General features: G+C 45.7%; 1 protein-coding gene across 5 annotated transcripts in view; it reads right to left on the reverse strand.

The window, feature by feature from the left end:
- Positions 1–25,647, reverse strand: part of LOC118368110 (AT-rich interactive domain-containing protein 4A-like) — a 47,609-nt gene extending 21,962 nt beyond the window's left edge. The window contains exons 1-11 of one of the 5 annotated variants that reach the window (XM_035751888.2): positions 25,443–25,647; positions 24,394–24,443; positions 23,098–23,208; positions 21,727–21,792; positions 17,897–17,987; positions 16,182–16,261; positions 15,936–16,033; positions 12,227–12,359; positions 6,845–6,924; positions 6,559–6,635; positions 6,251–6,417 (exon numbers count right to left, since the gene is read on the reverse strand). In XM_035751888.2, the coding sequence (XP_035607781.2) occupies positions 6,251–6,417; positions 6,559–6,635; positions 6,845–6,924; positions 12,227–12,359; positions 15,936–16,033; positions 16,182–16,261; positions 17,897–17,987; positions 21,727–21,792; positions 23,098–23,208; positions 24,394–24,399 (909 nt within the window). In that variant the 5' untranslated portion in view covers positions 24,400–24,443; positions 25,443–25,647. Of the gene's footprint in view, positions 1–6,250; positions 6,418–6,558; positions 6,636–6,844; positions 6,925–12,226; positions 12,360–15,935; positions 16,034–16,181; positions 16,262–17,896; positions 17,988–21,726; positions 21,793–23,097; positions 23,209–24,393; positions 24,444–24,541; positions 24,875–25,245; positions 25,373–25,442 lie in introns of those variants that run through there. The other 4 variants (XM_035751887.2, XM_035751886.2, XM_035751885.2 and 1 more) reach the window with 4 other exon arrangements.
- Positions 25,648–25,699: the final 52 nt, after the last annotated feature.

Raw genomic sequence — 25,699 nt, forward strand, 5'->3', positions numbered from 1 at the left:
CCCGCCCGACTAGCATCACTACTCTGGACAGGTCTGACCTAGAACACAGTGGGGCAAAAAAGTATTTAGTCAGCCACCAATTATGCAAGTTCTCCCACTTAAGATGAGGCCTGTAATTTATCATAGGTACACTGTAACTGACAGACAAATTAAGAAAAAAAATCCAGAAAATCACATTGTAGGATTTTTTATGAATTTATTTGCAAATTATGGTGGAAAATGAAGTATTTGGTCAATAACAAAAGTTTCTCAATACTTTTATATACCCTTTGTTGGCAATGACAGAGGTCAAACGTTTTCTGTATGTTCTTACACTGTTGCTGGTATTTTGGCCCATTCCTCCATGCAGATCTCCTCTAGAGCTGTGATGCTTTGGGGCTGTTGCTGGGCAACACGGACTTTCAACTCCCTCCAAAGATTTTCTACGGGGTTGAGATCTGGAGACTGGCTAGGCCACTCCAGGACCTTCAAATGCTTCTTACGAAGCCACTCCTTCGTTGCCCGGGTGGTGTGTTTGGGGTCGTTGTCTTGCTGAAATACCAAGCCACGTTTCATCTTCAATGCCCTTGCTGATGGAAGGAGGTTTTCACTAAAAATCTCACGATACATGGCCCCATTCATTCTTTCCTTTACACGGATCAGTCGTCCTGGTCCCTTTGCAGAAAAACAGCCCCAAAGCATGATGTTTCCACCCCCATGCTTCACAGTAGGCATGGTGTTCTTTGGATGCAACTCAGCATTCTTTGTCCTCCAAACACGACGAGTTGAGTGTTTACCAAAAAGTTATATTTTGGTTTCATCTGACCATATGACATTCTCCCAATCTTCTTCTGGATCATCCAAATGCTCTCTAGCAAACTTCAGACGGGCTGGGACATGTACTGGCTTAACTTCTTGCGTCGAGCAATCCCGTCTCCGGGAGCGTAATCATAGCCTCAAGCTCATTACCATAACGCAACGTTAACTATTCATGAAAATCGCAAATGAAATTAAAGAAATATATTCACTCACAAGCTTAGCCTTTTGTTAACAACACTCATCTCAGATTTTCAAAATATGCTTTTCAACCATAGCTACACAAGCATTTGTGAGTGTATTGATAGCTAGCATAGCAGGCAACATTTTCACAAAAACAAGAAAAGCATTCAAATAAAATCATTTACCTTTGAAGAACTTCGGATGTTTTCAATGAGGAGACTCAGATAGCAAATGTTCAGTTTTTCAAAAAATATTATTTGTGTAGGAGAAATCGCTCCGTTTTGTTCATCACGTTTGGCTAAGAAAAAAAAACGAAAATTCAGTCATTACAACGACAAACTTTTTCCCAAATTAACTCCATAATATCGACAGAAACATGGCAAACGTTTTTTAGAATCAATCCTCAAGGTGTTTTTCACGTATCTATTCGATGATAAATCATTCGTGGCACTTGGGTTTCTCCTCTGAAGCAAATGGAAAAATACACGCAGCTGGAGATTACGCAATAATTTCGACGGAGGACACCAAGCGGGCACCTGGTAAATGTAGTCTCTTATGGTCAATCTTCCAATGATATGCCTACAAATACGTCACAATGCTGCAGACACCTTGGGGAAACGACAGAAAGTGTAGGCTCATTCCTGGCGCATTCACAGCCATATAAGGAGACATTGGAACACAGCGCCTTCAAAATCTGGGGCATTTCCTGTTTGAAATTTCATCTTGGTTTCGCCTGTAGCATCAGGTCTGTGGCACTCACAGATATTATCTTTGCATTTTTGGAAACGTCAGTGTTTTCTTTCCAAAGCTGTCAATTAGATGCATAGTCGAGCATCTTTTCCTGACAAAATATCTTGTTTAAAACGGGAAAGTATTTTTATCCAAAAATTAAGAGCGCCCCCTATATCGAAGAAGTTAAGCAGGGGGACACGTCTGGCACTGCAGGATTTAAGTCCCTGGCGGCATAGTGTGTTACTGATGGTAGGCTTTGTTACTTTGGTCCCAGCTTTCTGCAGGTCATTCACTAGGTCCCCCCCGTGTGGTTCTGGGATTTTTGCTCACCGTTCTTCAGATCATTTTGACCCCACGGGGTGAGATCTTGCGTGGAGCTCCAGATCGAGGGAGATTATCAGTGGTCTTGTATGTCTTCCATTTCCTAATAATTGCTCCCACAGTTGATTTCTTCAAACCAAGCTGCTTACCTACTGCAGATTCAGTCTTCCCAGCCTGGTGCAGGTCTACAATTTTGTTTCTGGTGTCATTTGACAGCTCTTTGGTCTTGGCCATAGTGGAGTTTGGAGTGTGACTGTTTGAGGTTGTGGACAGGTGTCTATTATACTGATAACAAGTTCAAACAGGTGCCATTAATACAGGTAACCAGTGGAAGACAGAGGAGCCTGTTAAAGAAGAAGTTACAGGTCTGTGAGCCAGAAATCTTGCTTGTTTGTAGGTGACGAAATACTTATTTTCCACCATAATTTCCAAATAAATTCATTAAAAATCCTACAATGTGATTTTCTGGATTTTTTTTCTCATTTTGTGTGTCATTGTTGAAGTGTACCTATGATAATTACAGGCCTCTCATCTTTTTAAGTGGGAGAACTTGCACAATTGGTGGCTGACTAAATACTTTTTTGCCCACTGTATATGTGGACAACTACAAATATATAGGTGTCTGGTTAGACTGTAAACTCTCCTTCCAGACTCACATTAAGCAATCCAAAATTAAATCTAGAATATGGTTCCTATTTCGCAACAAAGCATCCTTCACTCATGCTGCCAAACACCCTCGTAAAACGGACTATCCTACCGATCCTTGACTTCGGCGATGTCATTTACAAAATTGCCACCTACATCCAGCAAATTGGATGTAGTCCATCACAGTGCCATCTGTTTTGTCACCAAAGCCCAATATACTACCCACTACTGCGACCTGTATGCTCTCGTTGGCTGGACCTCACTACATATTCGTCGCCAAACCCACTGGCTCCAGATCATCTATAAGTCTATGCTAGGTAAAGCTCTGCCTTACCTCAGCTCACTGGTCACCATAGCAACATCCACCCATAGCACGCGCTCCAGCAGGTATATTGCACTGGTCATCCCCAAAGCCTTTCCTTCCAAGTCTCTGCTGCCAATGACTGGAACAAATTGCAAAAGTCACTGAAACTGGAGACTTATATCTCCCTCTAACTTTAAGCATCAGCTGTAAGAACAGCTTACCAACCACTGTACCTGTACTTGTTGACAGATTATGATTTTTTTTAACGCCGATGCCGATTATATGAGGACCAAAAAAGCCGATACCGATTAATCGGCCGCTTTAAAAAATATATATATATTATAATAATGACAATTTCAACAATACTGAATTAACACTTATTTTAACTTAATACATCAAACCAATTTAGCCTCAAATAAATAATGAAATATGTTCAATTTGGTTTAAATAATGCTAAAACAAAGTGTTGGAGAACAAAGTAAAAGTGCAATATGTGCTAACGTTTCAGTTCCTTGCTCAGAGCATGAGAACATATGAAAGCTGGTGGTTCCTTTTAACATGAGTCTTTAATATTCCCAGGTAAGAAGTTTTAGGTTGAAGTTATTATAGGAATTATAGGACTATTTCTCTCTATACCATTTGTATTTCATTAACCTTTGACTATTGGATGTTCTCATAGGCACTTTAGTATTGCCAGTGTAACAGTATAGCTTCCGTCTGTCTCCTCGCTCCTCCCTGGGCTCAAACCAGGAACACAACGACAACAGCCACCCTCGAAGCAGTGTTACCCATGCAGAGCAAGGGAAACAACCACTGCAAGGCTCAGAGCGAGGGACGTTTGAAACGCTATTAGCGCGCGCTAACTGGCTAGCCATTTAACTCCAGTTACACCAGCCTCATCTCGGGAGTTGATAGGCTTGAACTCATAAACAGCGCAATGCTTGACGCACAACGAAGAGCTGCTGGCAAAACGCACAAAAGTGCTGTTTGAATGAAATTTTATGCGCCTGCTTCTGCCTACCACCGCTCAGTCAGATACTTAGATACTTGTATGCAACGCAGGACATGCTAGATAAACTAGTAATATCTACCATGTGTAGTTAACTAGTGATTGTTTTTTTATAAGATAAGTTTAATGCGAGCTAGCAACTTACCTTGGCTTACTGCATTCGGTAACAGGCAGTCTCCTTGTGGATTGTAACGAGAGGCAGGTGGTTATAGCATTGGACTAGTTAACTGTAAGGTTGCAAGATCGGATCCTCTGAGCTGACAAGGTGAAAATCTGTCATTCTGCCACTGAACGAGAAAGTTAACCCACCGGCATTGAAAATAAGAATGTGTTCTTAACTGACTTGCCTAGTTAAATAAATCGGCTCACAAAAATACAGATTTCAGATTGTTATGAAAACTTGAAATCGGCCCTAATTAATCAGCCATTCCGATTAATCGGTCGACCCCCAACCTGTACACAACCAATCTGTAAATAGCACACCCGACTACCTCATCCCGATATTGTTACTTATCCTCTTGCACCCCAGTATCTCTATTCTCTACTTGCACATCATCAACTGCTCATCTATCATTCCAGCGTTAATGCTAAATTGTATTTTTTTTTACCTCCATGGCCTATTTATTGCCTTACCTCCCTACTCTTCTACATTTTCACACACTGTACATAGATTTTTCTATTGTGTTATTGACTGTGTAACTGTTGTTTTGTCGTGCTGCTTTGCTTTATCTTGGCCAGGTCGCAGTTGTAAATGAGAACTTGTTCTCAACTGGTCTACCTGGTTAAATATATATATATATTAAACAGCAACTGTTTGGCATACATAACTCCTTACCTTGTTTTTCTTGATATCCAGTATTTTTCATAACTAAGTCAAATTTATTGCACACATCCCACTTACCCTTTACCTCCTGAGCAATCAGTAAATGTTCACACAGACAATTGCCGTTATTATTATTTTTAAACAGCACAGCAAGTCTTCGCATGGCCAAGCACAATCAAATCAATTGCAGTCGGACTCTAGAATTTGTGTCTTAATAATTTCATCAAACAGCACGCTTAAAGCAACAAACTAAATTTGATTTGATTAAAACATGTAGGCTGTGTCTATATGGAAAAATACACGTTTTCATTTCTACCAATCGATTAGTCTAAAGACAACTCATTTGATCAAGATGTATTATTTATTTATTTAAAAAAATGCTTGTCAGGTACAGCCCTAGTGTTGGTGTGTAACCTATTCAAAATAACCAGGGCCATAGATATGGCTCCCTATGTACATTATTACTAGCGAACAGACACGGTCACAGTACACTGAAGTCAAATGGAGGAACTAGAAAAGAAAAATCAACTATGTCCATGCCATTGTAATCAATGTAGGTTGTACTGTGTAAACTATAACATGATCGACAAACTGCTCCAGACAAGTAAATACACAGTGATGTGAACCTATTTCACTCATGAGAAGCAAAGCATTTGTCAAAACCAGCCGAGGTAGAAAGAAACCTTGAGGAGGAAGAGGGCCTTCCCACGAATAGGACAAGCCTGGCTGGCACGCCTCCACTGGACCTCAGCCAATCCCCACAGGCCCTCTAAACGATAGGAAGTAGCTGCCGGTTGCTATGGGAACAGTGTAGGAAACCATACAAATGGTCATTTGTCCAAAGCTCTGGGAGCAGGAAGAATGAACCATTGTTGTTCCTGAGGCAGGGGCTATCCCACACACTAGGAGTGTATCCCAGATGGGACCCTATTCACTATGGGCCCTGGTCAAAAGTAGTTATACTAAAAGGGAATATGGTGCAATTTGGGATGCATCCAGGGTCTATTGGGAGTCTGGCTCAATCAAGGTGATTCAGTAGCCACAAGATGCCAGGGTGGGAATGCAATGAAGGCATGGTACAAGCCAACTTCATTGACAGACCAGGTAGGTGAAGTCACTAGTGTTTGCAAAAACAGCTGGGTTTACACTACTCAATGTGACGGATCTCGTTTTGAACCTTATCACTGCAAAATAAGATAAGAACTTCCTTTTTTTCTCTCCATGAAGTAGTACCTATTATAATCTCCAAGCCCAAACGTCACAAGCAGGTTATGATGGCCACTGTTAGAACATTACACTTCAGTATACAGTCAAACAGTTGAACTAATGCTTTGTCAAAACCGATCGAAAATTCTAATTTCTGAATGTGGCAAGGTACTGGTCTAGTTAGCAAAGGAAAGTAATTTACTTGTAGGAAACAGAAGCGTGTTCTTCTTACCTCGTCATCCTCCTTCTCCTCCTCCTCTTCCTCCTCTTCTTCACTATCTTTTCCTTCCTTGTCCTCCTCCTCGTCACTGCTGGAGGATTCTAAGATCTCGCTCATGTCCATCTTCCAACTGTCAGGGACCACCTTGGTTTTGAGGAAATGCACTGCCTCGTCCAACCCTGGGAATAGCCAGAGGAAGTCAAGAGTAACAGGTACATTTATGTCAATTCAGTTGACTTGGACAACACATTCCTCCATAGGAATGCCCATTCAGTTCTTGAACTACCTGGAGTTGAGCTCCCTAGATGAGCCATCCTTACCGTTCCTCGATGAGAACTCAGCTTTAGAGATGCTGTCCATGTTCACTTCATGGATCTCCTTTCTTGCCACAGTGCGACTGAAAAGAACAACAACATCTAAATGCATGTGCACTCAGCTACAATGTTACCAATTCTGAGAATACTACAATAGCAAAAAGACATACATATTTACATTGCTCTTGGCTAGAAAATGTATGACGGGGCAAATATCAAACAAGACAATGTTTGTAAACTAACCAGAATTTGCTTAACTCTACGACACAAGAGTAGGATGAACAATGCTTACAATTTGGAGTCTGCAAATGATCTCACTAAACATTGGTCTTTCTTGACTGTCAGGTCATCATTGCAGCTGGGTGATATCACCTAGACAGAACCAATAAAGGGAAATTCAGGCGCAATTGCAAATAGTGCTGGGCAATATATTGTGAATACCGGTATGGATCCACATACCATCTAGGAAGGTATTTTTATACAGTGCTCAGTGAATCAAAAGTTCAACAAGTTGGACAACGTCACTGTCAGTTTCTTCGTAGTTTGGATGAGAACAAAACCATCAGAATAGAGAATCATTCAAATCACTTAGAATTCATGTTGCCACCATTCTAGAGTCATGCACTACTCATAAGTCATATTTAGAACAGAAAACAAAGTCAAATATGAGAAAAATGAATAGTCTGTCACCCATTCCTAATATCAAAAGAGGAATTGTGCTAGAAGAACCAAAGGCCAAGGAGGGTTATAATCCATTTGCTTTCAGTTTCACAATGGGTTCCATTTTTCAAGTGGATGTATAAACCAGTAGTTTCCAACCTTTTTTGAACCGTGGCACACCTTAATGGGATCAAAAATACATATTTTTTAAAGATTAAAATGGGGTTCATCGGCACCCCATGATACTTCTTTAAGAGTGTTCTGCGAATCTGTGCTAGAAATGTAAAATAGTGTGCGCCGGTAAAATAAGTCTTTAGTTTTGAATAGTTTGGAGATGAGCGGTTTTCTGCTTTGTAAAGGGACAACCACAGACACAAAGCCATGTTTGTTTCTTTTGTGGAACAGCATAGCCTAGTCAGACATGCCTGTGGTAATGGTTGTCACAGGCAAAGTAATATTATACAAATTACTCATGACTTGCTCTCCTCAAATGATTGAAATGTAACAGCCTGAGCACACCGGACTTGAAACAATGATACAGATGTAACCATGTGCTATTCAATGTATTATCTGAGCACTGGTGCTCCCAAGTCAAAATTCCATAGTTCACCATATATATGAGAGACAGAAAGTGCGCGACAGGCAGAGGGAGCTCGCGACAGGCAGAGGGAGCTCGCGACAGGCAGAGGGAGCTCGCGACAGGCAGAGGGAGCTCGCGACAGGCAGAGGGAGCTCGCGACAGGCAGAGGGAGCGACAGGCAGAGGGAGCGACGCGCGACAGGCACAGGCAGAGGGAGCTCGCGACAGGCAGAGGGAGCAGAGCGCGCGACAGGCAGAGGGAGCGACAGGCAGAGGGAGCGACAGGCAGAGGGAGCGACAGGCAGAGGGAGCGACAGGCAGAGGGAGCGACAGGCAGAGGGAGCGACAGGCAGAGGGAGCGACAGGCAGAGGGGAGCGACAGAGCGGAGCGACAGGCAGAGGGAGCGACAGAGCGCGCGACAGGCAGAGGGAGCGACAGAGCGCGCGACAGGCAGAGGGAGCGACAGAGCGCGCGACAGGCAGAGGGAGCGACAGAGCGCGCGACAGGCAGAGGGAGCGACAGAGCGCGCGACAGGCAGAGGGAGCGACAGAGCGCGCGACAGGCAGAGGGAGCGACAGAGCGCGCGACAGGCAGAGGGAGCGACAGAGCGCGCGACAGGCAGAGGGAGCGACAGAGCGCGCGACAGGCAGAGAGAGCGACAGAGCGCGACAGGCAGAGAGAGCGACAGGCAGGCAGAGAGCGACAGAGCGCGCGACAGGCAGAGAGAGCGACAGAGCGCGCGACAGGCAGAGAGAGCGACAGAGCGCGCGACAGGCAGAGAGACAGAGCGACAGAGCGCGCGACAGGCAGAGAGAGCGACAGAGCGCGCGACAGGCAGAGCGACAGAGCGCGCGACAGGCAGAGAGAGCGACAGAGCGACGCGACAGGCAGAGAGAGAGCGACAGAGCGCGCGACAGGCAGAGGAGCGACAGAGCGCGCGACAGGCAGAGAGAGCGACAGAGCGCGCGACAGGCAGAGAGAGCGACAGAGCGAGCGACAGGCAGAGAGGAGCGACAGAGCGCGCGACAGGCAGAGCAGGAGCGACAGAGCGCGCGACAGGCAGAGGAGCGACAGAGCGCGCGACAGGCAGAGAGAGAGCGACAGAGCGCGCGACAGGCAGAGAGGGAGCGACAGAGCGCAGAGGGAGCGACAGGCAGAGGGAGCGACAGAGGGAGCAGAGGGACAGGCAGGCAGAGGAGCGACAGAGCGCGCGACAGGCAGAGAGAGCGACAGAGCGCGCGACAGGCAGAGGAGCGACAGAGCGCGCGACAGGCAGAGGGAGCGACAGAGCGCGCGACAGGCAGAGGGAGCGACAGAGCGCGCGACAGGCAGAGGGAGCGACAGAGCGCGCGACAGGCAGAGGGAGCGACAGAGCGCGCGACAGGCAGAGGGAGCGACAGAGCGCGCGACAGGCAGAGGGAGCGACAGAGCGCGCGACAGGCAGAGGGAGCGACAGAGCGCGCGACAGGCAGAGAGAGCGACAGAGCGCGCGACAGGCAGAGAGAGCGACAGAGCGCGCGACAGGCAGAGAGAGCGACAGAGCGCGCGACAGGCAGAGAGAGCGACAGAGCGCGCGACAGGCAGAGAGAGCGACAGAGCGCGCGACAGGCAGAGAGAGCGACAGAGCGCGCGACAGGCAGAGCGCGCGACAGAGCGCGCGACAGGCAGAGAGAGCGACAGAGCGCGCGACAGGCAGAGAGAGCGACAGAGCGCGCGACAGGCAGAGAGAGCGACAGAGCGCGCGACAGGCAGAGAGAGCGACAGAGCGCGCGACAGGCAGAGAGAGCGACAGAGCGCGCGACAGGCAGAGAGAGCGACAGAGCGCGCGACAGGCAGAGAGAGCGACAGAGCGCGCGACAGGCAGAGAGAGCGACAGAGCGCGCGACAGGCAGAGAGAGCGACAGAGCGCGCGACAGGCAGAGAGAGCGACAGAGCGCGCGACAGGCAGAGAGAGCGACAGAGCGCGCGACAGGCAGAGAGAGCGACAGAGCGCGCGACAGGCAGAGAGAGCGACAGAGCGCGCGACAGGCAGAGAGAGCGACAGAGCGCGCGACAGGCAGAGAGAGCGACAGAGCGCGCGACAGGCAGAGAGAGCCAGAGTTGACAGCATTCCCTCCCCCACATGCTCCCCTAGACACATCTACAACAACATAACCAACAAAAATGGGTCACAACTCCTGTTGCTCTGTCGGATGCTGAGCATGGACATAGTCAATGGTAGGCGTCGAGGGGACTCCTATGGTAGGTACACCTATAGCTCATCTCTTGGTAGACTACTTTATCACTGATCTCAAAAGGACCGGAATAATATTAATAAATGTTATAGATGGAAGGAAAGTGGTGTGGAAAAGTACCAAAAAACTATTTGGCAACAAACTCAATCCATTCTAGACAAAATGTTTCACTGTGAAACTCTTGACCACTCAGCTTGCCTGTCAAATCTAAAAATCACAAGCAGACAACCGAAGTGAACAACAACGGCAAATGGTTTGATGAAGACTGCAAAAACCTAGGAACAAAACAGAAACCTATCCAACCAAAATCAGAGACCCTGAGCCTCGCCTTCACTATGGTGAATCACTAAAACAATAGACACACTACGGAAAAAGGAACAGCACATCAGAAACGTAATTGAAGAATCCATGGAATCTAACCACTAATAGGAAAACTCTAAACAAACACGAAGAGTTATCTATCCAAAACGGAGATGGATAAACCACCGATATTTTTGGCTCTATAAAAACAGCAAAAACATATGATCATATGCAAACCTTAGAATCAACTATTAAAGACTACTAGAACTCACTGGATTCTCCAATTACATTGAATGAACTACAGGACAAAATTACAAACCCTCCAACCCAAAAAGGCCCTGTGGTGTTGATGGTATCCTAAATTAAATGATAAAATATACAGACCACAAATTGCAATTGGCTATACTTAAACAAACATCATCCTTGGCTCTGGCATCTTCCCCAATATTTGAAACCAAGGACTTATCACCCCAATCTACAAAAGTGGAGACAAATTTGACCCCAACAACTACCGTGGGATCTGCGTCAACAGCAACCTTGGGAAAATCCTTTGCATTACCATTAACAGCAGACTCGTACATTTCCTCAGCGAGGAACGAATGTGAAATGTACTTCTTACCAAGTTATCGTACGAGACAACATATTCACCATACGGGAGAGAGAGCGAGAGATCCCGACAGGCAGAGAGAGCGAGAGATCCCGACAGGCAGAGAGAGCGAGAGACCCCGACAGGCAGAGAGAGCGAGAGACCCCGACAGGCAGAGAGCGAGAGAGAGACCCCGACAGGCAGAGAGAGAGAGAGAGAGAGACAGGCAGAGAGAGAGAGAGAGAGACCCCGACAGGCAGAGAGAGAGAGAGAGAGACCCCGACAGGCAGAGAGAGAGAGAGAGAGACCCCGACAGGCAGAGAGAGAGAGAGATCCCGACAGGCAGAGAGAGAGAGAGAGAGATCCCGACAGGCAGAGAGAGAGAGAGAGAGAGAGATCCCGACAGGCAGAGAGAGAGAGAGAGAGAGAGAGATCCCGACAGGCAGAGAGAGAGAGAGAGAGAGAGAGATCGCGACAGGCAGAGAGAGAGAGAGAGAGAGAGATATCCCGACAGGCAGAGAGAGAGAGAGAGAGAGAGAGATCCCGACAGGCAGAGAGAGAGAGAGAGAGAGAGATCCCGACAGGCAGAGAGAGAGAGAGGCAGAGAGAGAGAGATCCCGACAGGCAGAGAGAGAGAGATCCCGACAGGCAGAGAGAGATCCCGACAGGCAGAGAGAGAGAGATCCCGACAGGCAGAGAGAGAGAGATCCCGACAGGCAGAGAGAGATCGACAGGCGACAGGAGAGAGAGAGAGAGATCCCGACAGGCAGAGAGAGATCCCGACAGGCAGAGAGAGAGACAGGCAGAGAGAGAGATCCCGACAGGCAGAGAGAGAGAGGCAGAGAGAGAGATCCCGACAGGCAGAGAGAGAGAGACAGGAGAGAGAGATCCCGACAGGCAGAGAGAGAGAGACAGGCAGAGAGAGAGATCCCGACAGGCAGAGAGAGAGAGAGAGAGAGAGATCCCGACAGGCAGAGAGAGAGAGAGAGATCCCGACAGGCAGAGAGAGAGAGAGAGATCCCGACAGGCAGAGAGAGAGGAGAGAGAGAGATCCCGAGAGATCCCGACAGGCAGAGAGAGAGAGAGAGATCCCGACAGGCAGAGAGAGAGAGAGAGATCCCGACAGGCAGAGAGAGAGAGAGAGATCCCGACAGGCAGAGAGAGAGAGAGATCCCGACAGGCAGAGAGAGAGAGAGAGATCCCGACAGGCAGAGAGAGAGAGAGAGAGAGAGAGAGAGAGACCCCCACAGGCAGAGAGAGAGAGAATCCAACAGAGTGTGTGTGGGGCTGGGGTCTGTGCATGATGTGACTTACCAGGGCCAGGTACCAGGATGTCCGGTCTGTCCCAGTCTGAATACTGGCCACTTTACCCAGCAGGTCATCATTTAGCCTCCTCCTATCCTCACTGTCGTCATCACTGGACGACGACTCCTTGTCATCGTTCGCACTAAGGGGTTGAACAAGAGGACTACGTCGGAACAGAATCTTTCAGCTCAGTCAGAAGCTTCTACAGAGCTCTATAGAAGCTCAACACTATCAAACACAAAGGCCTATATTGGAGCCAGTTACAAATGTCATTTAACAGTCACATTTTGTTAAACTTGATCATAATTGGTAATGGGAACATGCCCAGGTATCGAACTATGTTGTTGTATACCGTGCGGGAGAAAAGGATTCAGAGACCTTTTCCACATTGTTACGTTACAGCCTCTTTCTAAAATTGATTTAAAAACATTCTCAAGCTACACACAACATCCCATAATAACAAAGCAAAGACCGGTTTTTAGAAATTTTGCAAGTTTATTCAAAATAAACTGAAATATCACATTAACATAAGTATTTAGACCCTTTACCTTTGGTAAAGCACCTTTGGCAGCAATTGTAGCCTCGAGTCTTCTTGGGTATGACCCTACAAACTTGACACCTTACTTGGGGAGTCAAAACTATTCTTCCCTGCAGAACGTCTCAATCTCTGTCAAGTTGGATAGGGACATCACTGCACAGCTATTTTCAGGTCTCTCAAGAGATGTTCAATAGGGTTCAAGTCCGGGCTCCGGCTGGACCACTCAATAACATTCATAGACTTGTCCCGAAGCCACTCCTGTGTGGGTCATTAGGGTCATTGTCGTGTTGTAAAGTGAACCTTTACCCCAGTCTGAGGTCCTGAGCAGGTTTTCATCAAAGATCTGTACTTTGCGCCGTTCGTCTTTACCTAAATGCTGACTAGTCTCCCAGTCTATGCCGCTGAAAAACACCACCATAGCATGCTTCTGCCACCACTATGCTTCACCGTAGAGATAGTGCCAGGTTTCTACCAGACGTTATGCTTGGCATTCAGGCCAAAGAGTTTGATCTTGGTTTCATCAGACCAGATATCTGGTTTCTCATGGTCTGAGAGTGCTTTAGGTACCTTTTGGCAAACTCCAAGTGGACTGCCATGAGCCTTTTCCTGAAGAGTGGCTTCCGTCTGGCCACTCTACCATAAAGGCCTGATTGGTGGAGTGCTGCAGAGATGGTTGTCCTTCTGGAAGGTTCTCCCATCTCCACAGAGGAACTCTGGAGCTCAGTCAGAGTGACCATCCGGTTCTTGGTCACCTCCCTGACCAAGAATGTCAATGGATGTCCCCCAATTGCTCAGTTTTGCCGAAGCGGGAAGCTCTTGGAAGAGTCTTGGTGGTCCCAAAGTTCTTCCATTTAAGGATGGAGTCCACTGTGTTCTTGGGAACCGTCAATGCTGCAGAAATGTTTTTTGGTACCCATACCCAGATAGGATGGTGTCGGGGCACCTATCTCTGAGCTCTACGGACAATAACTTTGACCTCATGGCTTGGTTTTTGCTCTGACATGCACTGTCAACTGTGGGACCTTACATAGACAGGTTTGTGCCTTTTCAAATCATGTCCAATCAACTGAATTTACCACAGGTGGACTCCAATGAAGTTGAAGAAACATCAAGGGAAACAAGATGTACCTGGGTCCAATTTCAAGTCTCATTACAAAGGGTCTGAATACTTATGTATAAAGCACTAAATAAACTTCAATTAGTGCCAAATACGGCTGCTAGAATCCTGACTAGAACCCCCCAAAAATATCACATTACTCCAGTGCTAGCCTCCCTACACTGGCTTCCTGTCAAAGCAAGGGCTGTTTTCAATGTTTTACTGCTAACCTACAAAGCATTACATGGGCTTGCTCCTACCTATCTCTCTGATTTGGTCCTGCCGTACATACCTACACGTACGCTACGGTCACAAGACGCAGGCCTCCTAATTGTCCCTAGAATTTCTAAGCAAACAGCTGGAGGCAGGGCTTTCTCCTATAGAGCTCCATTTTTATGGAACGGTCTGCCTACCCATGTCAGAGATGCAAACTCGGTCTCAACCTTTAAGTCTTTACTGAAGACTTGTCTCTTCAGTGGGTCATATGATTGAGTGTAGTCTGGCCCAGGAGTGGGTAGGTGAACGGAAAGGCTCTGGAGCAACGAACCGCCCTTGCTGTCTCTGCCTGGCCGGTTCCCCTCGTTCCACTGGGATTCTCTGCCTCTAACCCTATTACAGGGGCTGAGTCACTGGCTTACTGGGGCTCTCTCATACCGTCCCTGGGAGGGATGCGTCACCTGAGTGGGTTGAGTCACTGATGTGATCATCCTTTCTGGGTTGGCGCCCCCCTTGGGTTGTGCCGTGGCGGAGATCTTTGTGGGCTATACTCAGCCTTGTCTCAGGATGGTAAGTTGGTGGTTGAAGATATCCCTCTAGTGGTGTGGGGGCTGTGCTTTGGCAAAGTGGGTGGGGTTATATCCTTCCTGTTTGGCCCTGTCCGGGGGTGTCCTCGGATGGGGCCACAGTGTCTCCTGACCCCTCCTGTCTCAGCCTCCAGTATATATGCCGCAGTAGTTTGTGTCGGGGGGCTAGGGTCAGTTTGTTATATCTGGAGTACTTCTCCTGTCCTATTCGGTGTCCTGTGTGAATTTAAGTGTGCTCTCTCTAATTCTCTCTTTCTCTCGGAGGAGGACCTGAGCCCTAGGACCATGCCTCAGGACTACCTGACATAATGACTCCTTGCTGTCCCCAGTCCACCTGGCCGTGCTGCTGCTCCAGTTTAAACTGTTCTGCCTTATTATTATTGGACCATGCTGGTCATTTATGAACATTTGAACATCTTGGCCATGTTCTGTTATAATCTCCACCCGGCACAGCCAGAAGAGGACTGGCCACCCCACATAGCCTGGTTCCTCTCTAGGTTTCTTCCTAGGTTTTGGCCTTTCTAGGTAGTTTTTCCTAGCCACCGTGCTTCTACACCTGCATTGCTTGCCGTTTGGGGTTTTAGACTGGGTTTCTGTACAGCACTTTGAGATATCAGCTGATGTACGAAGGGCTATATAAATACATTTGATTTGATTTATGTAAATAAGGTATTGCAGTATATTTTGTCATTGTTTGCTTTGTCATTATAGGGTATTGTGTGCAGATTGCTGATATTTTTATTTTAATCAATCCCAGAAAAAGTCTGTAATGTAACAAAATGTGGATAAAGGGAAGGGGTCTGAAAATGTGGATAATGACCATTTTTGAATGGACACAGCAGAGCATCTACAGAAGCATGTTTGCAGATTAAAATCTTACTGGGAAATGTAAGCGGTAGTGCAGGTTAGGTCATCAAACCGTATCAAAAGAAAGAACACAGTGGTACCATATGGCCCACTGCAGGGCAGCACTTAAAAAAAACTCCACTGAAACTTTTGGGGTCATTTTCCCATTAGTTAATGTTGATACAGTTCTAAAATGTTTTGCATGTCAGCAGTCAAGTTTAAGATATTGGACGTGCAAGAAGCAAAACGCATCACATGATGTGGAAAGCGACATGTTGCTTCTTGAAAGTCAAATAACTTGAAAACTTGACATAAAATAATCCAAAAGGTTGTTTTTGAGTGGAGTTTTGCTTTAAAAGGTTAACTTAGAAGGGTGGGATTGGGGTAAAGGTGAGGATTAAAATAAGAGGTAAAGTGAAAGAAGGGTCAATTTACTGAGCCTGAGATGACCTCCTTCCTCCGCGGTTTCCCTTCTTCCCGATGACGGGGGTGCCAAAGTGCTCCGGGTTGGTCAGGGGCAGTTGGTCCAACGTCTAGATAACAACAGAGAGAGATAGAGAGGAGTAAGAAGAGGGAGCGAGAGGAGGAATTTTAATCAACGTATCAAAGAGCAACATAACGGAGAGACCACCAAATCAAATGTCCAAGAAGACAGTCAGGTCAGAAGACCAGTCCTCTTACCTCGCTCTCAGCAAAATGTCTCTCGCCCTTAAGACACAGAGACGTCCTGCGGAGTGTCTTCTCATCTCCATCGTCAAACACTGGAATACAGTGGGAAGCAGTTCCTTTGTAATGTTTACATTTGATATTTATCCAGAACAACTTACAGGAGCAATTAGGGTTAAGTGCCATGTTCAAGGGCACTTTGAAAGGGTTTTCACCTACTTGGCTCGGGGATTTGAACCGGCAACCTTTCGGTTACTGGCCCAACACTCTTAACCGGTAGGCTACCTGCCACCAAGATGGTATTTATTTTAAAACACTAACACCAAAGTATACTGCTCCCAAGGATCATAGACAAATAAACTCAGCGAAAAAGAAACGTCCTCTTTCAGGACGCTGTCTTTCAAAGATAACTCGTAAAAATCTAAATATCCAAACAGATCTTCACTGTTTCCCATGTTTGTTTAATGAACCATAAACAATTAATGAACATGCACCTGTGGAACAGTGGTTAAGACACTAACAGCTTACAGACGGTAGGCAATTAAGGCCACAGTTATTAAAACTTAGGACACTAAGAGAGTCCAGTCTACTGACTCTGAAAAACACCAAAAGAAAGATGCCCAGGGTCCCTGTTCATCTGTGTGAACGTGGCATGCAGCAAGGAGGCATGAGGACCGCAGGCAATAAATTGCAATGTCCGTACTGTGAGACGTCTAAGACAGCACGACAGAACAGACAACTGATCGTCCTCGTAGTGGCAGACCACGTGTAACACCTGCACAGGATCGGTACATCCGAACATCACACGTGCGTGACATTTACCGGATAGCAACAACAACTGCCCGAGTTACACCAGGAACGCACAATCCCTCCATCAGTGCTCAGACTGTCCGCAATAGGCTGAGAGAAGCTGGACTGAGGGCTTGTAGGCCTGTCGTAAGGCAGGTCCTCACCAGACATCGCCAGGAAACAACGTTGCCTATGGGCACAAACCCACCGTTGCTGGACAAGACAGGACTGGCAAAAAGGGCTCTTCACTGACGAGTTGCGGTTTTGTCTCACATGGGGTGATGGTCGGATTCGCGTTTATCATTAAAGGAATGAGCGTTACACTGAGGCCTGTACTCTGGAGTGGGATCGATTTGGAGGTGGAGGGTCCGTCATGGTCTGGGGCGGTGTGTCACAGCATCATCGAACTGAGCTTGTTGGCATTGCAGGCAATCTCAAAGCTGTGCGTTACAGGGAAGACATCCTCCCCCCTCATGTGGTACCATTCCTGCAGGCTCCTGCAGCCTCCAGCATGACAATGCCACCAGCCATACTGCTCGTTCTGTGCGTGATTTCCTGCAAGACAGGAATGTCAGTGTTCTGCCTTGGCCAGCGAAGAGCCAGGATCTCAATCCCATTGAGCACGTCTGGGATCTGTTGGATCGGAGGGTGAGGGCTAGGGACATTCCCCCCAGAAAAGTCAGGGCACTTGCAGGTGCCTTGGTAGTAGAGTGGTGTAACATCTCACAGCAAGAACGGGCAAATCTGGTACAGTCCGTGAGGAGATGCACTGCAGTACTTAACACAGCTGGTGGCCACACCAGATACTGACTGTTACTTGTGATTTTGAGAATAGTCAAAACGCAACCAAACAACAAAGACCTATGTAGTCTACCATTATCAGGTGAGAACAGGAGCAGGACTTTTTGTAAACTAGTTTAAGTGTTATTAAATGAACCTACCCACTGTGTACCAACTGGCGTCTGTTAGTTTGTTGATGGTTGCCTCACTGCAGATCCCCTCTGCACTCTTCACCTCCACTGTGGAGCCCACCTGCAAAAAGATGCCAGGGAGATGAGACAGACCCCTCACATGAGCTGCTCTTACACTCCCATTTAAAAAATAACTCAAAATGGCAACAGTAAAATCTGCAATATGTAACTTTTTGGGCGACCCGACCAAATTCACATAGAAATTAGAGTTTGGAACTAACTGATCTGTTTTTGTCATTGAAAGCAAGTCTAAGAAGCGGTAGATCTGTTCTATGTGCGGTATTTATGCTTCCCGCAATTTTTTTTTGTCTTTCACTTTTATACACCAGCTCAAAACACAATATTTTTGGTTATGGAAAATATATTTCACAGTGGTTTAACCTGATCAAATTATATACGTCACATGCGCTGAATACAACCTTAACGTGAAATGCTTGCTTAGAAGCTCTTAACCAACAATGCGGTTCAAGAAATAATTTCCCAAATAAACTCAAGTAAAAAATTTTTTTTTTTTAAACACAAGAAAATTACAGGGGGAACCGGTACCGAGTCTGTGTGTGGGTTACAGGTTAGTATAAGTCATTTGTAAAGTGACTATGCATAGATATTAAACAGCGGGTAGCAGCAGAATAAAAACAGGGGGTTAATGTAAATAGTCCGGGTGGCCATTTGATTAATTGTTCAACAGTCTTATGGCTTGGGGTAGAAGCTGTTAAGCCTGGTTCTAGACTTGGCGTTCCAGTACCGCTTGCTGTGCGATAGCAGAGAGAAGTCTATGACAGGTGATTGGAGCCTGACAGTTTTATGGGCTTTCCTCTGACACCGCTTAGTATATTTGGTCCTCTATGGCAGGAAGCTTGGCCCCAGTGAAGTACTGGTTGAGTGTACAGGCCCACTCTACTACAGTCCGTCAAGTTTAATGGGGCCCTGTTCAGCCCTCCATTTCCTATAGTCCATGATCAGCTCCTTTGTCTTTATTACATTGAGGGATAAGTTGTTGTCCTAGCACCACACTACCAGGCCTCTGACTTCCTCCCTATAAGCTGTCTCATCGTTGTCGGTGATCAGGCCTACTACTGTTGTGTCTTCAGCAAACTTGATGGTATTGGAGTCGTGCTTGGCAACAGTCGTGGAAGTACAGAACTGGACTAAGCACGCACCCCGAGGGGCCCATGTTGAGGATCAGCATGTCAGATGTGTTGTTGCCTACCCTTACCACCTGGGGGCGGCCCATCAGAAAGTCCAGGATCCAGTTGCAGAGGTAGGTGTTTAGTTCTAGGGTCCTTAGCTTAGAGATGAGCTTCGTGGGCACTATGGTGTTGAACGCTGAGCTGTAGTCAATGAACAGTATTCTCACAGGTGGGAAAGGGCAGTGTGGAGTGTGATTGGAGTGGGTCTAGTGTTTACAGCATGATGATGTTGATGTGAGCCATGACTATTCTTTCAAAGCACTTCATGGCTACTGACGTAAGTGCTACGGGCGGTAATCATTCAGGCAGGTTAACTTTGCTTTCTTGGGCACAGGTTACTATGGTGGTCTGTTTGTAACATGTAGGCATTTAGGTAATGTAGGTAATCCGTCTGGTTCCGCGTGCGGCTTTTGAATGTAGACCTTTTAAAAAAAGGTCATGCTCACATCGGCTATAGAGCGCTTGATCATACAGTCATCCAGAACAGCCGGTGCTCTCATGCATGCTTCAGTGTTTGCCTCAAAGCAAGCATGAAAGGCATTTCGCTCGCCTCGTTGGCTCGCGTCACTGAGCAACTCACGGCTGGGTTTCCCTTTGTTGTGGGTAATAGTTTAAGCCCTGCCACATCTGGTGAGTGTCAGAGCCGGTGTAGTAAGATTCAATCTTAGTCCTGTATTGGCGCTTTGCCTGTTTCATCTGAAGGAATAGCAGGATTTCTTATAAGCGTCCGGATTAGTCTCCCGCTGCTTGAAAGCGGCAGCTGTAGCTTGTTGGGGATGTCTGTCATCCATGGATTCTGGTTGGGATATACATGTACAGTCCCTGTTAGGACAACATCGTTGATGCACTTATTGAAGAAGCCGGTGACTGAGGTGGTGTACTCAATGCCATTGGATGAATCCCGGAACGTATTCCAGTCTGTGCTAGCAAGACAGTCCTGTAGCGTAGCATCAACATCATCTGACCACTTCCGTATTGAGCGAGTCACTGATACGTAGTGCTTCAGTTTTTGCTTGTAAGCAGGAATCAGGAGGATAGAATTATGGTCAGATTTCCCAAATGGAGGGCAAGGGACAGCTCTGTAAGCGTCTCTGATTGTGGAGTAAAGGTGGTCTAGAGTTGTTTTTTTGTGCCTCTGGTTGCACATGTGATATGCTGGTAGAAATGAGGTAGAACAGATTTAAGTTTGCCTGAATTAAAGTCCTTGGCCACTCGGAGCGCTAATGCTGGATGAGCATTTTATTGTTTTCTTATGGCATAGACCGCAATCAACAAGCTGTATTAGTGCCAGCATCGCTTTGTGGCGGTAAAGACTGCTACGAATAATATAGATGAGAACTCTTGGTGCGATCTTCAGCTTATGAGGTATTCTACATCAGGCGAGTAAAACGTCCAGACTTAACATTAGACATTGCGCACCAGCAGTTATTGACAAATAGACAAACACGCCCCTCGCTTTACTAGACGTAGCTACACTTTCGTGCCGATGCATGGAGAAGCCAGCCAGCTCTATATTATCCTTGTCGTCGTTTAACTATGTCTCAGTGAAACAAGATATTACAATTAATGGTTATATAGTCTTAGATCGTACAGTTTGTTTTCCAATGATTGCATGTTGGTCAATAATACAGAGGGTAGTGGTGGTTTTCCTATTCGTCTGAAAATTCTTACAAGGCACCCCACCCTCCTAACCCCTTTTCTCCATCTTATCTTCACAAGGATGATTGAGATGTGGTCCTTGTCTCGACAAAGCAGTACATCCTTCTCGTCAGACATTTAAAAAAATCTTTGTCCAGTTCGAGGTGAGCAAATCGCTGTTCTGATGTCCAGAAGCTCTTTTCGGTCATAAGAGACGGTAGCAGCAACATTATGTACAGAATGAGTGACAGACAATGCTAACTGTATTATTTTTATTTATTTTAAATAGCACAGTTGGTTAGGAGCTCGTAAAACGGCAGCCATCCCCTCCGGCACCTATTGGCACAATGATTCTCGACATAAGGCAAATAAGGCAAAAATTATTTGAATTTTAGCAACCAGGAAATGGTGGAGCAATTTCTGAATATTGCATCTCAGATCAATTATTCTCTAAAGAAAGAAATGTGCCTGAGTCAAGTGAAAGCCCATGACACGTGTTCAAACAGTAAAAAAGGGAACCACACACGGTGTACAATAGATCATAACAGAAAAACTGAGGCCATTTTAAATCTTAAGGCAACTTTGAATGTTAAACACTGGCGTTAAAAATCAGCGCGCACACACACACACACCAAAAAATTGCACTACCATTGATGCTTACAGTTGTTGGAAAAACAGGTGATCAGTATAAATTGCCAGGGCATTGGTCACATGAACATTGCAGTTAGGCAATATATATGAACTTCACGTTGACAATACCTTGTCTGTACCGGTTCTATATGCCTGTACCCTGTAGGACATTATGCTGTCATAAGTACAGAACCATTGTTATATCCAAAAGATCGGAATCTCAGAATCATGTGACAAACAGATGATTCTGAGAATCAAAAGAACAATGAGGGCCTAATGAATTTATTGCATATCATGCTGTGGAGAGTTCAGTGATGCAATGCCAGTTAGTTCCAAACTTACCCTCAACTGTCCTTTCACTTGGTCATCTTGAACAACTTGTGAGGTCGTGTCTCCTTTGAGCATCACCTAGGGAGAGAGGAGGGAAACAAAAGGAATTAAGTCTAGGTGGAATAATCTAGTTGAGTAACAGAAAACGTTCCTCTTCCTGACTAGCCACGAAATATGACAAATGACGTATTTGACAAGTCAGTTTACTAAGGAGCCTATAGACGAACCTCACATGCCAACGCTGGAAGGCACAGTTGTACAAACAGGCGGTTCCAGCTACAGATTTAAGATCTGATACAATAGTAGGCATGTGCTTCTGGTACTACCAGGGAATGGTACATAATATCCTTCACCCATCTTTCTATGTGGACAAAGTTCAAATGGGGCTTCCTACCTCATCCCATGAACACTAGACAAATTAAATAATCAATCAAGGGTACTCTGACCTTGTTGTGACAATCATAATGGAAGAGCAGAAGCAAAGGAGAACAGCGGAGAATACAGGTGGTCAGGTCACAATGCTGCTACCTGGTGATTGGTGTGGGATCACTTGACCTTAAAACAATAACCATCATCAGCCCTGACCTATAGCCAGGTTCACCAGTTCAGTGGCACCCACATTTTCAAAATGGTGTTTTAAGGAATAATTAAAAAAGCACATATGAACCAAAATTCCTAGGCCTATCGGTTGTTGGAAAAAATACAAAACCAGAATCATTAGGCACTAGTCTATGGATTTAACATGATTGGGCAGGGGTGTAGCCATGGGTGGGCCTTGGATGGCATAGGCCCATCCAATCGGAATAAGTTTCCCCCCACAAAAGGGCTATATTGAAGACAAATACTCCTCAGCACCCCTCCTAAGATGATCCCGCAGGTGAAGAAGAAGCTGGATGTGGAGGTCCTGCGCTGGCATGGTTACACATGGTCTGCAGTTGTGAGACGGTTGGTCTTACTACAAAATTATCTAAAATGTCTTTGGGGGCCGCTTATGGTAGAGAAATGCGTAGGTCACAGATTAGCCTAGGGGTCTCCATCCAACATGTAGATCGCGAACTACCAGTAGCTCGCAGCCCAACTACGAGTAGCTCGCTAATCAATTCTGTAAGTACATGCATTGGTAACACTGTATATGGATAGTCCATCTGTAGATGCTTTACCTACTGTCTGTAACATTTCAACTAATCTACTAACCCTAAACTTAGCAAGCAGTTGATTAGCAACAGATAGTATGATCATCTCTAGAGCATCTAGAGATGGAAAATCCAGACTATCCAAATCAAGGGAGATGCATGCATTCTTTCTTTCATGTGTTCCATCGCAAACAGTCAAACAGAATGTGGTGTCATTTGAGAAGGAGCCATTGTTGTGCCGTGCTCTTACCTTAACCTTCACCGTCCGTTTAACAGTCTTGATTTTTGCCTCACAGAAGGCACCTCTGTATTTCGCGCTGACCTCTGTCCCCACGGTCAGGTAGGCAGGCTCGTCCGCTGCCTATGAGAAAAACAGACACCCCGGTAACATTTATCATTGTACTTTCTTAGAAAGTAAACACAGACCATGTTTGGCCACTATTGAAAGAGATGTCCAGGAAGCATGATGCCACAAACACTGCATTAGAGGTTTTTCAACTCAATAACATTTGTTGTCTTGCTCAGGAAGAGGTGGGCAATGCAGTCTGAAAATTGTCATATACAGTGAAGCCTACATGAAAACTTTAACATTGAAATTAAATATACAGTACCAGTCAAAAGTTGACACACCTACCAAGACTCGCTTGGGCCAAGAAACACAAGCAATGGACATTAGACCGGTGGAAATCTGTCCTTTGGTCTGATGAGTCCAAATTTGAGATTTTTGGTTCCAACCGCCGTGTCTTTGTGAGATGCAGAGTGGGTTAACGGATGATCTCTGTATGTGTGGTTCCCACCGTGAAGTATGGAGGTGGTGTGATGGTGCTTTGCTGGTGACACTGTGATTTATTTAGAATTCAAGGCACATTTAACCAGCATGGCTACCACAGCATTCTGTAGCAATACGCCATCCCATCTGGTTTGCACGTAGTGGGGCTATCATTTGTTTTTCAACAGGACAATGACCCAACACACGTCCAGGCAGTGTAAGAGGTATTTGATCAAGATAGAGAGTGATGGAGTGCTGTTTCAGATGACCTGGCCTCAACCCAATTGAGATGGTTTGGGATGAGTTGGACTGCAGAGTGAAGGAAAAGCAGCCAACGAGTGCACAGCATGTGGGAACTCCTTCAAGACTGATGGAAAAGCATTCCAGGTGAAGCTTTGAGCAAATGCCGAGAGTGTGCAAAGCTGTCAACAAGGCAAAGGGTGGCTACTTTGAAGATCTAAAATATAACATAGATTTTGATTTGTTTAACACCTTATCGGTTACTACATGATTCCATGTGTTATTTCATAGTTTTGATGTCTTCACTATTATTCTACAATGTAGAAAATAGTTTTAAAAAATAAAGAAAAACCCTTGAATGAGTTGGTGTGTCCAAACTTTTGACTGGTACTGTATGTGACATTGACACCTTCACACTGTCATATATTGTTGCCAACCATATAGACAGTTGTCCCCAAGACTCAAGACTTTGCAAGCCAAGTGAAAGAGGCGTCGGCTTCACTGCTGTTTTCAACTGAGGTTAGCCAAGTGACTTACCTTCATCGTAGAGGCTATTTGAGGGAGTCCAGCTCGATTTGTTTTGATTGCTGTAAAACAAGATAGGAATTGCAGATGAATAAAGGTGTCAAAACAGCAGTGATTCGGACTAAATCTATTTTAGTCGAAAAAGAGTAAATATGCTAACCGGCTAACGACGAACTAGCCTGCTACTTCTAACGCATTCTTTTCAAGCTCGATGCAGCCCCCTCCCTCCAGACTCACAAAAAATGTGTGGCTACTGGCTATCTAGTTTAACTGTATGCTCATGCTGATTGTTAACAGACAAAAAAACGTCAAAAGCATTTAAAAAGAATGTTATAAACAGCTCAGCGTTGGCATACTACAAGGACGTTGCACATAGACAACAGACAGAATAGTGCGTGTTCCTTCCCGCTTTGCTCGCAATCTGACTGTGTCACGTCGCCATCATAGCTCGCCGTGCTGCACCATGTCAGGCTGGGAGCTCATTCCTAACTGCTTGTGAAATACAGAGGAGCTGGCTACAAAAGGTGTACCAGTCTCTTAGACTATATGTTTTAGTAGAAACAGAGATTATAAATATTGTGGTTAAAGTAAGTAACGACAGAACATTTCCCTCAACTCGAGAGCTAAATTTAGCTAGTTAGCTAACTTAAACATGCTAGCTAGCCAACGTTAACAGTTTCTCGATATGGCGATTTAAAGCGCCTTGCTCGTCATTGAGTTGGCCAGCTAGTTCAGTCAGAACATTTCAAACGGTGGTTCTCATTTGGATAAACGAGAGGCAGTCAGGTAGGTTTGTTCGACGATAAAACAGAAAAGTATCAGAACAATCATTATTTATTATCCAGTTTCACAAAAGGCGCATACATTTCTTCACTGCAAAAACAAGCCGACTGGTCACTGGCATTCAATTCTTTACCAGTCTAATCTTACAGGAAAAAATACGAAATTTAGCGAAGTCTCGTCCGATAACTAACGAAACGGTTGTCATGTTGATCTAAATAGCGTGAACTGTTAAACGTTTGTAATTCATTAGAGAGGGATATTATATGTTTTATACTTACATGCAACGACACGACTTGCTAGCCAGATTTGCAAAGCAATACACGAATAACAAGCTGTTGAGCTGAAGCTGGGTCTCTCGAAATCCGATTGGCTGGCCTGACAGAGGTGGTCGAATCGTAGAAATATGATTGGTCAACACTTTCTTCAAATTCTATAGGACATACCTTCTCTGTATTTATGGTTGGTAGAGATGGAAATCGGCGCTTTGAGAGAAAATGTGCTATTGGCCCTCTCATACTTGGCTTCTTTTACTAGA

Source organism: Oncorhynchus keta, chromosome 35, assembly GCF_023373465.1.
Source record: "Oncorhynchus keta strain PuntledgeMale-10-30-2019 chromosome 35, Oket_V2, whole genome shotgun sequence".
Classification (NCBI taxonomy): Eukaryota; Metazoa; Chordata; class Actinopteri; order Salmoniformes; family Salmonidae; genus Oncorhynchus; species Oncorhynchus keta.